Source organism: Taeniopygia guttata, chromosome 1 (genome assembly GCF_048771995.1).
Source record: "Taeniopygia guttata chromosome 1, bTaeGut7.mat, whole genome shotgun sequence".
In the NCBI taxonomy this organism is placed as follows: Eukaryota; Metazoa; Chordata; class Aves; order Passeriformes; family Estrildidae; genus Taeniopygia; species Taeniopygia guttata.
This window is the reverse complement of record NC_133024.1, coordinates 84608441-84622001: the sequence shown is the minus strand read 5'-3', so window position 1 is coordinate 84622001 and position 13561 is coordinate 84608441. Positions and strand designations below refer to the sequence as shown.

Here is a 13561-nt window from a genome sequence, read left to right as displayed (position 1 = left end):
TAAATATCAGCAGTTTTAGGACCACTTAATATGAAAAATGTGGACAGCAATGTTATGCACACAGGACTAAAAATCAGTCACACAAAGGTATAGATACATCCCACATTATGTTTTCTAGCACAAATGCTCATGTTCATTTAATAAAACTCCTTAGCATTATGACAACTCTTCTTCAGACTTAATATGAAATTTCTGGGATGAGGCAATTGGGTAAGCAGCATGATACCTTTGAGACTATAAAGCAAGATCAATAACTTAGTATTCTCAGAAAGCACTAACAGACCAACACACAGAGAAAAGGAAGTATTAGTGTGGCCTCCCTAAGCAGCTGAACACTGAGCTTATTTAGCCTTATTTTGCTGCCCTCTTTGAGGCTTGAAAACTTGTCTCTGTTAAAGTCATGTGTGTTGTACACCATCATGAAAGTTCAATAATACTTTGAACTGCCATATTTTGATACCATCTTGTATATGCATTAGTGAATGGCCTTTCCCATAATTATTCATAAAAGTATGAATTTTTGGTCATAAATTTCATTCTAAGTTCAGATCTAGGTATCTGAAATGGAATAGGAAATGGCACAAGAACAGGCTACTTTCTTTCAGGGATGACATGTGCTGCTTACCCTTTACCTCTTTTAAGCAGGTATAAGTCTGAGATCAAAAAGCTGGCTTTACAGTGAACAGAGGGTTGCTCTGGAATCTTATTCTGAGTAGATCCGTTGATCCCATTTTATGCTTTTTGATCCCAAGATTATGAATAAGGAAGCTGAGCTATAAGCAGTAAATAACTGCTCCTTAAAAATTCTTTAGATGTGATAACATTTAAAATTTTAGTGGTAGTACTTTTATATAGTTGAAATATGTCGTTGTTTAAACACTGATAAAACTGGTGTTTATTTGTAAGAGTAGCAATTGAGAAACATAAAATGAACAGCTTTTATCATAAGGTACAGGATTATTTTCTGCACATCATCAGCATCCACCCTATGTTCCGATGATTTAAAAAGAAGTGAAGGAAGCTGTTTTGTTTTAAATCAGTTTGGCCAATTTAAATCAGTTCGGCCAATTTACACCATATCACTTGGATAATGAGCGATGTGTCTAAAACTTTATAATTACTAAAACATCAGGAGTATTAGATAAATTTAACAACTTTGGCTGGTTACTTCTTACAAATGGGTACTGATAAGGATTGCTTGTGAGTCAGAAGATAAGATAATTAAGTAGATGAGCTATTCACATTGCCTGGCCCATACACTCTTATGCAGCCATGCAGAGTAACTGTCCGAATTCAGCTTTTATTCCATTTCACCTGATTTCCTTTACCCTGGTGGGAAGGACTGGAAGAAATTTTAACACAGTTCATAGGACTGAGGAAGTAATGCTATCTCTTTCCATACTTTTGCATGTATGGGTCAATGTTAGATATTTACATTTATCTTCTGTTATATATGTGGATGCTGAATCTCTTCTTACACTGCTACAATCCTCACTGCCCTCCAGAACAGTACTCAGGTGTTATATAAGCATAAAACAGACTCTTACCTTTTTCGGGGTTTTGCTTTGGTTCCATTAAAAGACTAAAATTTGATGAAATGGTTTTTCATACTGGTAAACCTTAGTTTGGAAGGTTTTGTACACAATGCTTGAAAGGTGGATAGTTGAAGATATGAAATGTAGGACTTAGGTTCCTAGGCCATGAAATGCATGTCACTGAATTTGGTGTAAAAAGAAGAAAGGCAGATCATGATCACTACGTATGTGAATGACATAGGAAAAGTGCTAGTATTAGTGCAATCAAAATTTTTAGTGAGCACAACATTAGTTTGCTGGGCATGTTTTGTTGCTATAGCTAACTTTTCTGCACTAAAATATAAATGGTAAATGATACTTACAATAACGTGTGAAGGGGGTAAATGGGAGATAGTCTGGAAAAATATGTTTGGAAAAGCAAAAACTCCTTTACCAGTTTTGGAGAAATAAAACTGTGCAATTCTTTTGAGCAACTTTTCAACCGTTAGCTTAAGTAAAATATGTGTTTCAAGGGAGTGTGATGAGTTAGGAAGCAGGAGCATCAGTGGTAAAAAGAGAATGAAGAGAATGCATTTTGTGACTTATATATTCCTATCTGTTTATAGTTTTTAGTGATTGCTTTTATTTGTACAGCTCAGATTGCTGCTGCCAGCATTTTATTTCTGTGTGTTTGCATAAGCACTGAATACCAATCTGGTACCAATTTATTTTACTTTGACAATTGCTTAGCTTTTGTTAGCTACATGACATAAATGATTTCACCATTTTATTAGTAATTTTGGTTCTGTATTATCCCTTGAATCAGTATACTGTCATTATGAATTTAAGAACAGAGGCAAAAAATTGTTTGTATTTATAGCTATTTCTTGGTCATTTTCTCTTTGGTTTCTTAGGTTGGAAGTTCCACAAATACACTCAAAGCTCTCCAGATTGCTCTTGCTGATACTGACACTCAGGCTATTTATCTCTTGACTGATGGGAGACCTGACCAGGTATTTCAAAATGAGAAAACAGAAAATGCAGAAAAGAGATGTCAGCAGTTGGAATTATGAGATGAATGTCATGCCTGCAGTGCTGAGTGTTGTGGAGTCTCTTGGATGTTTATTGGCATTGTTTCACAGTTTTTCTAGCTAAGAGCATAACTTAATATTTTACCAAAGAATAATTTGGCTTCATGTACAATTCATATTCTTATTGTTAATATTTTTATTAAGGTCAAAATTAGTGAATAAGTGATTTCTTTTTACCTTGTTAATAATGTATTTTATACCTTTTTAACAGGTAAATAAAGGAAATGGCTGATATTACCTTTAAGTGTTAAAGTTCAACCAACACAACAATTATATTGCAAACATTGCTTAATTTGTCAAGATTTTAAAGTATTTTGAACAACTGAAATGTCAGAATTTAGAGAACTGAGTCAATAATTTTTTTCTACCAGATCCTTCAGTATTTTTGGAGATGGTTGATCTACTTTTTCACGTAATTTTTATTTCTCTATGGGAGGAGGAAACTAGCTTTCCTATTTTCTCAGCCCCTTCTTTGTTTCCTAGTATTAACTCAACTTTGAACTAATTTGGTTTCTTCTAAAGATCCACACTTATATACTTCCAAAAATATTTTGATATAAATTTAGTGATACTAAACACTAATGTAGTTTAATTTCCTAAACGCTAGTAATTTATTTTAAAACTTCAGAAACAAAGAGTACTGACTATATGACAATTTACATCATCTGCCTTAATGCACTTATCAGTCTTTCGAACTCAGTTTTAAATTAACTTATTTAGCTAATTTCTGATGGAAATAGCAACCTGTATAAAGTGGATGCTTTTAACTGATCTATATCTGTCTCTGAGCAACAGAACGACGGATTAAATTCTTAAAATTTTCCATATTTTGATAAATATGTTTCTAGATGCCACATTTTTCACATAACTTTTTTTTTTTTATTTTCAGCCCCCCGAGATAATTTTGGCTGAAGTCCAACTTCACTGTAAAATTCCCATCCATACTGTATCCTTCAACTATGATGATATAGAAGCCAATAAATTTTTGTATGAACTATCTACTAAAACAGAGGGACGGTTTCATTATTACAATATTTATTTGAGTGATCCTGATACTACAGAGTTTATTGTTGTGAGTATCTGAAAATAAATAGATTTGCTGCTTCATGCTCCTTTGAAGAACCACATGACTTGCATTACTAGGATTTCATATTACAGTAGATTACTAAAAAAGAGAGGGTTAACCCTAGTCAGATTGGACGTGATATGAAAGCAATAATATGATTGTTCTGCTTGTGACATTTTTCTAGATGACAATAAAAAAGGCTAAATACAAATACAAATGTACAAAGTACATTTGTAGTGCTATCGTTGCAAACACATTCTCCGTCTCCTGATGCCCCCTGCTTGAAAACTAAAACCTAAAAGTACATGTAGACCATGTTTCTATGGAAGAAACATGTGATCTCTGCTGTTTCAGAAGTAAGTTACAGTTTAAAAGAAAAATATGTTTTGTGTTCTTTTAATAAATAAGAGAATGCAGAGCTGAATTTGAATGATAATGATTCTGTGGATTTTGTTTCAAGTTTGTTCTACAGTAGCTGCTTGGGAGAGATCTAGAAGGAGTAAGATGACTAGAATAGCAGTCATCTATCAAGTCTGACTAAGCAGCTCAACGATCCCCAACAGGAAATTTCTGAATAGACTAACAGAAACCCCCTTTTGAAACACATTCTTGTTTTTTATTAAAATTAACACTCATTGAATTGATTGCATAGATTTCAGAAATGGTGGTAGTTGAACCATGAGAACAAGCAGTAAGAAGAAAGCACTGGGAAACTTGAACTTTACAGACATGAATTAGAAGGAAGATGTGACAATAATCTAGCACTTGAAAAATGTCCGTGTACTGGGCAATTTCAGTGACTCTGCTGGTGTGGACTGTGTGACACTGCTCATGTTGAAAAAATGAGGACCAGAGTCTGTGTTGTACATCCACAGACTTGGACATGGGAGCCTGTGGCCCTGTGGGAGCTGTGCAGGGATCATTGTTGGAATTTCCTTCCTGTTTCCTCCTCTAGCCTAAATGATTCCTAGTCAGCTCCAGTGTTCACTTGAATAGTATGTTTTATTGCTTCCCTGGGACTGGGACACTATGGTACAGCTGAGATCTGTGGAATGACAGGCTACTCCCTGTAATGTACATATCTTGTATTTTATTTATTTGCTTACTTGTTTTCTTGCTTGCTTGAAATGAGTGGAGCTAGTGACCTCATTACCTTATTCAGAAATACAGCTGTTCATATCTCAAGGGGTAACTGGCTAGTTAGGGAATGCTTGCCATTTTCCTAGAAAGGAAGAATAATTTGAAAGGCTATAAAGCCGAGCACAAGAGCCTACCTGAAAAGGTATACAAATTTTGGAAGCTGTCCTGAGTCATTATTCGGAATTATTATCAGAACTTGCATCATTTCAGTTCAGAAATGAAACATATTTTGCAGTAATTGTACTAAAACATTTGATTTTGTTTTTGTTAGAATAAAGACATACATCTTTTAAAAAGAGAAATTGACCAAGGAGAGAAAGATCTAGAGAAAGTGAAGACCTTTCTTGAGAAAAGTCTGATGATGAATTCTGATAGTGAAGAAAATTATCCAGAGAAGAAGTATGTCCTCATTTTGTTATTATGTTAATAATAGGCTTGAACTAGCTCTTATGTTTTTCCTTTTTAAAAGGTTGTTGCTTTCTTACTCTTGGGGAGTTTTTTTAACAGCCAAGGTAATGGAAAAGAAAAATCTGGAAAAATTTACTAATACTATGATGCCTGAAACAAAATTATCTTAAATGTACCAATAGTCTCAACGTATTTTGAATATTAAATCAAAGAGGGGAAAACATTTTTTTGTCTCCAACACACAGTAAAATTGGTCCCTCTGACCTAGAGAATTAATGAAAAATTATTGCCATCTAAGTAGAGCTGGCTTGATACCCCATGACTAAATGGCTGCTCATTGAGATATTCTGATTGAAACATAAATTGTGTACAAATATACTTGTGTATTTATTTGTGCGGTGATATTAAAAAACATTAAAAATGCATTAAAAGAAATCAGTTTTTTTTGACAGAAATCTATTTAAAACAGTAAAAGAATGAAAATAAAGTAAAAATGATTAAAAGTGGACAGTGATGTGTTATGATTTCATGTGTGAAAGGGCACATAGGATATTCAGTATGAAAATATTTCTAGGTGCTTATTTCAGAATTTGCATATTTTATTTTATGCTGGGACATCGATATATATGTGTGTATTTATATATATGTGTATATGTATGTATGTGGCAGATATTCTCATTGCTGATGGTAGTTACTTAGCCCTGGGATTCAAAGCAGTTATAACAAAGCTCTATTTTCTTATTACAAATATATGAGAGTGTTATCTTAAAAGTAATGAACATATTTAAAATAAACAAAGAAATTACATTTAAATAATTTAAAAACCAAAGAATATTTTAACCTGCTTTGAACTTTCCTTTGAAATGCGTATTAGTATAACAGAAAAAATATTTTGCACTGTTCAAAGCATTTGAAATCAGTGCTTAAATTGTCAGAAAACTTCAGCTTAGTGTTTTTTAAACGGGTGTTATATATTTGCAGTAATTTCTTGTTGTCACTTACAAGCTGTAAACACAAGCAGACACACTGTCTGTGTCCCTGTTTCTAAACACATTGAAGAGCTGAGTACTTCTCTTAGGAGCAGGCCGTGCTGTGCTTCAGAAGAACCATCAGTGCCATCACATGAGCAAACCAGGCAAAGCACTGCTGCCAGTGCAGCCCAAAGAAAGAAAGCATTACATGTAGGTAAGACTCAAATGAGGTGTAATTGTCAGCAGAATGCATTCACTAACTTGAAAAGATTCTGTTGGAAATAGCAAAAATCATCCCTCGTTTGGGAACAAATTAATAGTTTGCTGACTTAAGTAATCATAATTTTGAAAATCTAAACTTCTCTTCATCTCTACTTTTCAGCCATCCTACTTATTTGGCCCAAACAGACATACAAATGTCTGCTCATTTGTGCTTTGTCACAGGTAGCTATTTTAACAGAATGTTTTGAAAGCTCTGTAAACAGTTTTTTGGCAGTAGATATTAAACCCTAATCTCTTTTTATTCTAAGTACATAATTGGCAAGAATGAAGAGGTGATATATATATTGTACCAATTACAGCATTACTTACACTGATGTTTCTCCTTACTACACCCGTAATACTACATTTCTCCTGGAAGTATCCTTTGTATGCAATCTGAAACTAAATTTACTCAGCTGAAGTAAAATAACCCCTCATCTTTAGGGAAAATACAAAGTACAACTTAGTGTTGAACTAGTTTTCTGTTTGATGTATTGTTTAGGTAGTCCCTTAAAAACTGAATACCAAAGAGGAACTCAAAAATCTCAGGCATGTATTTGAGCAGTAAGTTAGCTCTTCCTTTCTTTCCCTTTCAACACCTACAGATCAAACAAAGACAAGTCTGCTGCAAATCCAGAACAGTGATGTGAAATCTAGGGAAGAAAGCCCAGAGGAAGGACTGTCACCAGAGGAAAAGAGTTTTTCTGTCAAAAAGGGTGTGAAATGTACAACCATTTTCAAAGGCAAGTTGACCAAACAAGAAGCTCCAACTGGGGAAGATGGTAAGGTTTCTCTCATTACATTTGTAACTAATGATACGTCATTTGAGGCAAAACTGTGCAGATCTGCAGTACAAAGGACTGAAACTCAACAGAGATACAGAGCTGGACATGAAGTTGGGTATTGTGAGAGTGTCCTTACAGCTGTGGCCAGACTCCTGCCAGTTCCCAAACTAGCTGTTTACAACTAGGTTTTCAATGGGGCTTAGAAATACATCCAGATAGTATTAATTTCTTTCAGTAATTAGTCCAACTCTGAACTTTATGATACATCTTCTAAGTCATTCTAAAACCTTACCTATGACACTTGAAAATGTTTGACTTTTTTACATTTCATCATCTTATGTTTAGTTTTTAATATATATTTTATAGAGATTTTCTTAGTGGTGTACCTGAAATTAACTACTCCTGGCCATCTCATTAGTAGTAGTACTTGGTGTCACATCTTGACTTGGGGAATAAGCTAGTTAATCTTTGGTCTTGGTCAAAAATAAATAAACTGAAGCAAAATTCAGTTTAAAAAACAAATTGCCTTTCTATTTTATAAATTTCCTGTCTGGCTGATTAGGGCTCATGAGGCATATAGTAGCACTGTTACTATTGATCAAGCACCAGGAAGGCGAGGAAAACTAATTTTTGCTGATTAATTTAGCAATTGAAATGTTGTACAGTCATTGTGCATGATACTGCTTGTAAGTTCAAATTTAAAAAATGGTGCTATTATATGGCAACTTATATATGCATACTCTTGTGTGCACAAAACCTCTGAGATAACAAAATGCAAATGTTTTCTCTTAGATCTGAAAATGCAGAATGTGAAAGAGGCATCTAAAAGGTATGTGCATGTATAGGTCTTTTCAAACCTTTCAAATGTATTTCTCCCTTGAGCTACATCTCACTGTCTCTCTTTTCTAGCTCTCTAGATGTTTCTTCTTCAGCTCTTTGGTTAAAGACCCATGGCTTGGCTGCTAGGCGACTCACCATCATGGATGCCTTAGCTCCTACAACTGTCCTTCACAGTACAAAATACATCCCAGTTCTGGACAAGCATGTTGTTTCTAAAGTATTTGAGAAGGTAAAACTCCTACACTGTTTGAAAGCTAGAACAAAACTTGACAGTGTTTTCAAAAGGTTTTTTAAAAATTAATTTCTATGAATATCATCATAACATTTTCTGGGATTGTAGGTTGTTGATGTGCAGTAACTGTATCATGCATATCTGAATGTTCATTCTTGCATCAGTAAGATTAAACTGATAGTTGATAGTATGTCTTGCTTACTTTACCCTTAAGTTCTTTTACAGTTACCAGCTGATGTCAGTGTGCAGCCATTGGGTGATGGGCAATTTCTTAAGCACCACATCCTCCACTGATACTTATTAGCTCACTGGAGGATGTCTATTATTCCATAAAGTCATCTGGAAAAGGGTGCTGGTGCACATTTTGTGGATTTGTGCATTCTCAACTTTTACATGGGACTGCTAAGATATTTTGAAAAGTATTGTCATTCAGTAATTAAAATTAAATTTTGAGAGCTGTAAGACTGTTGTAAGATTGTATAAAATTTTGGGGGAATTTTGTATCATAAAGTTTAAATTGCTATTTCACTTACAGGAAAACCATTTAATGGAAAATTGCTCTAATTTTTCTTGTGTAATGCATCCTACAAAAGTCCTATGAATATGCTGCAGCTCATTTCAATTAATAAAAACTATTTCTTTAAACAATGCTCAAAGAAAAGGCTAAACTTTTTAAAAAAAATAATAAAGAAAGAAAAAGGTATCTGTAATAGAATGTGATGTAGAACTAAGTAAAAGATTTATAGAAAATTTACACAATTTTACATTTAAAGTATTCATGCTTGTTTTTTAAATTTAGGAATGGGAATTTTTGCTAAAGCATGCAGACTGTAGAAGAAAAACCAATTCCTCTCTTTGGTAAAACCAGTTCCCTCTTTTGGTAAAACCAAGTCAAAATCAAGATCTGTGAGGATTTTTTTTAAGTGTTGTTTTTTTAAAAATAGAATTAAAAGAGATGTCTTTTCATATGAGAACATTTTTAAGGGTATATTTTAACATTTCAGATGTAAAATGCCCATTTTTTCAAAAAAAAATCAGACATTCAATAGTTACAAAACTGTGCAAAACAATCTACCATAAATGTCAAACAAAAGACATTGTGAATTTCACAAAACTCTTACATCTCATTTGTGAGCAGTCACTTCTTTTTCCATCTTCTTCTGAATATACCTAAAAGATCCTCTTTCTTCCATGTTTCTCAATGAACAGCCCTTTGAATCCTTTACAGACACCCCTTGCAAAAAAAAAAAAAAAAGCAATCTGTAAAACAGAGACTTTCAAAGACTGTCTTTCTTTGAAAGTAGTCTAAACTATGACTCAGCAAGTATGTGTACAAGTAGTTTTTAATAGCAATTCATAGGAATTCCTGGTAGTCTAGTTCAGGACTGAATTAAGTTCAATGTTATTTGAATTAACAGGTGCTGTACAGAATCCAAACAGTGATCCATAGACTTTCTTTAGATTCGGGGATGTAAAGGCAAAATAATATTTTTTGTAATTTCTTCATACCTACTAATCTCCATTAGTTGTAGTAAGAACCTCAGTTTCTCAGGCAGTGGAGAATTATTGTTCTAAGTGTAAAGGAGTGGATTTTTCTGGATCTGAAGCTGAGTATGGAAAAGAAAAAGAAGGTTGGGGGTTGCACACAAGATGAAAGCAGTAGAATTTTTCAGCTACAGAACCCACTTGACCTCAAGTTTCATGCCAGCATATCAAGAAAATAAGGTGAGACTAGACAGTGAGCTTGAATGGGAGACTTTCAGGATCTTGATTATTCCAGTACTTCAGAAGATTTCATTAAAGATAATAAATGTACAGATAATTTTGTATTCTTCCCTCTGAGATCTTAGTTTTCTTGGTTTGGAATGCAGACATCTTTGTTTGCTTTTCAGGGGATAGTATAATTTTTATTTTTGGTCTTTGCCAGCAGTGATGATGAAATAAGTAAGAACAGTTTTCTTACTTTGGAGATGCAGCAAGAAAAGGGTTTCCATGACAACTGTTCATTAACAAAAGGCTGACCTGTTGTTTTCAGTTCTTTGCTGTCAGTTTCACCTGAGTTATTTCAAAGAGGTTAATTTATTAAACTACCCATCCACGTTCACATTCAGAAAAAAAAATAATGGCTTGGGAGCTTGTCTAAATTTTGATATGTTAATTCTGGGGAAACCTTCCTTGTGGAATCATGTAAATATATGTTACAGGTTGTGGCATCTAAATACAGGTTTGCAAGTCATGAAGTTTTGACTCAGTGCTTTGCTCAAAAAGAATCAGATTTGGTCAACAAAACCATCTTTCTTTGGTCTAAAATAAGAAATTTTTTATAGGATTATTGTGCTTTGGTTTTGTCTTTAAGATTTTGAAATTTGGGGTTTGAAATAAAAGCCATTTTTAAACAAGTGGATTCTTTTAGTGTGAATGTTAAAGAATTTAATGTAGAAAATGGAAAAATATTTTAGTAATAAAAAATTTCTCTGTGATTTCTATCAGCTGAATCTGTCAAATTTCACTTGACTTCCTGAGCAGTTTTCATTGTTCTCAAAGTATGCATAGTATTTCAAGTTTAGTATTTGCTAAAAGCACATTCCATTCTGTTTTTTGCCTTCAAAAGTATAATGTGTTTGTGCTTGTCTAGTCCTTCTATTCAATACAAAGTATTTTATAAACTGTATTAAATATTCATGTTGCAAATTATGCTGTTTGTATTTGAAATTACTCTCAGAATTTGTTAGGCTATGTAGATGTGGGCTCCTACATGATGAGGCCCTGCTGAACTTCTGTTACTTTGGATTGAGTAACATCATAGACAACAATGATGGCATGACAGAACTTGAAGAGCGTTCATCACTTCCCTGCCTGTCAGCTTTCAGACTTCACCTGGAAATGACAAGTAGCCAGATATCACTGCTCAGAATTATAGGCAGAGATTTACCTCATCTGTCTCCAGCAAGATGCTTTCACTGACATGCTCCCATTGTCTTTAGCTTCTAAGTGATTTTAAGATTAATTTCATTTTAGGAGCTTTTATTAATCAGAGAGACGCTGTCCTTGGAAAGAGGGGGTGATACAAAGTCACACCACTGCTCCTAAAAATGATTTTTGTTGCAATTTGGAATCCAGCTATGCTGAGATGATTCAAATACAAGTAAAGCATCACTGAAAAATGTTCTCAAGTAAATAATTCTTTTTATTGCTCTATTTTCTAATTGTTTGTCTTATTCCCCCAACAGGGGTTTTAGTTTCGTGTAAATTGAACCTCATCCATGTTTTTCCTCATCTATATCCTGATCTCAGACAGGTACTTGGGGATGATTCCCACTCAATCATATGTATTGGAGACAGTTTTGGGGAGAGTAACATTCCCTTTCATCTACAGTTCTTCCTTGGATTTTTTTTTTTTTTTTTTTTTTTTTTTTTTTTGCTGTTGTTTATAATCAGCACCAAGACATTGCTATGTAAAACAGCTTTTTGTTTATGAGCTACTGAATAATTTAAGAGGCTGAAAGATGGTGGGACTTTGGCCTGAGAGTTTGGAAGGCATCTTTCTTCCTCTTTTTTCATCCATTTCTACCCTTTTCTCTGCCTTTTGAAGATCTACTCACAGCTGTATTCGTTTTTATTTTATAATGAAATTGACTTATGTAGGTTTTGTTTTGGGAGATTTGAAAAATATTGAAGTTCTTGATTCTCATGAACCTGATTAGGTTCCTAAGTAGCCAAGACAAGATTCGGTGACCAATGTCCACCTTGTTCGCTCTTTGGTGATCAGTTTGATGGTGAGAAATATCTCTCTACAGCTTTCCTACTCTAATTCCTTGCAAAATAAAGTCCTCCAGAAAAAGAGCATTAAATACATTTAAATATCTACTCTCACACCTGTATGCTACAATTAGATGCTAGAAAGTAGGAGAGTGTTTTAAGGCAATAAAACCTGGAATATGGTCATACACTAGGCATATTTCCTTCTGACTTACATTAGTAGAGTGAGTTGTTTGACAGTACTGATTTAGTTAGAATTACTTAGTAGTTAAGAATCTTACTTTGTAACTTCTTAATAACAAGATGTGTGATTTTAGAAGAACTGGCTGGAAACTTTGTCTTAATTATGATATTTGTGGCACTTAGATTTTTCTTTCTGCAGCTTCCAGTGTTCCTTCTGGCTGTTCTGAGCCTCAGCATTCAGTCATTCATAAATTTGTATGAGAAATGATATCTGTGTCTTTTCTTGTATGATAGATGTTACCATTGGCCCATGTTAGCAGTGACAAGAAGGGGATTGCACTAATTAATCCTTGGGCAGTGAATCTTGAGGCCTATAAAAAGAAGCTGGAGCACGCAATTAAATCTTATGAGAGGCAAGTCTACTCACCAGAAATTTATTGTGGTTGCAGTCGTGTTTCATTTTTTTTTTCTCGGGTACTTGGTATTTCCTCACACATGCTTTGCTCAATACTGATAATTCTACATTTTGACACATTTAATCCACTATCAACATGTAGGAGAAATTTTATTTTCTTTTAAAAAATTAAAGCAGAATGTAAAAACAGATAAAAGGCCAAGAGATAAGTAGCAACATGTTGCCCATATTATGTTTTTTCAGCGACAAAAGCGAAATTCTTTTACTTTTTGGGAGCAAACCTGAAACCAGTCATCCCTCAGAAGGAATTTGGCCATAAACATACAATGCTAGCCAGACTTCTAACTTAAAATGAAGCTCCTATATCAATAGGCTGACACTTAAATTAAGGACCTACTTTTTGCTGCCAGCTCTCTGTCCCCCAACTATACATGCAAGAGTATAACTGAGGTGCCAATAAGAAACTGATAATTTAAATTTGGTGGGTTTTTTTTTGAGATGCATATGTATTGCACTTTTAAATTAAATGTTAGTAAAAGTACAACAGAAGTAAAGAGGAAAAAGGCATTAAATCTCTAAACTACTTCTTTCCATGATCCAACTTTTTGCATTTTTTTTTAAATAATACAATTGACTATGGTGTAATTCAGTAATCGTATGAGAGCTTTGACTAGAATTATTTTAATAAATATTTTTAGGCTGTATTCTAATAACATTTACAAATATAATTATTTTATATGACCAAAACCCACTTGATGACAACTATTTAGCTATTTAGTCCTTTTTTTTTGATTAATTCAGCAGGGGATCTTTAAGGTTTGAGATTATTTTCCTTGTTAGCTACCTATGATCATACGAGTTCTTTCTAAAGCATGTTATAGCTTTCTTTTTGAATC

General features: G+C 33.8%; 1 protein-coding gene across 1 annotated transcript in view; it reads left to right on the top strand.

Moving 5' to 3' along the window:
* VWA3B (von Willebrand factor A domain containing 3B) overlaps window positions 1-13561 on the top strand; it is a 62798-nt gene that overhangs the window by 33368 nt on the left and 15869 nt on the right. Inside the window, 8 exon segments of the mRNA XM_072932356.1 lie at window positions 2429-2527; window positions 3495-3677; window positions 5083-5210; window positions 6298-6404; window positions 7057-7233; window positions 8029-8065; window positions 8146-8305; window positions 12545-12663. Of these exon segments, the coding sequence (XP_072788457.1) occupies window positions 2429-2527; window positions 3495-3677; window positions 5083-5210; window positions 6298-6404; window positions 7057-7233; window positions 8029-8065; window positions 8146-8305; window positions 12545-12663 (1010 nt within the window).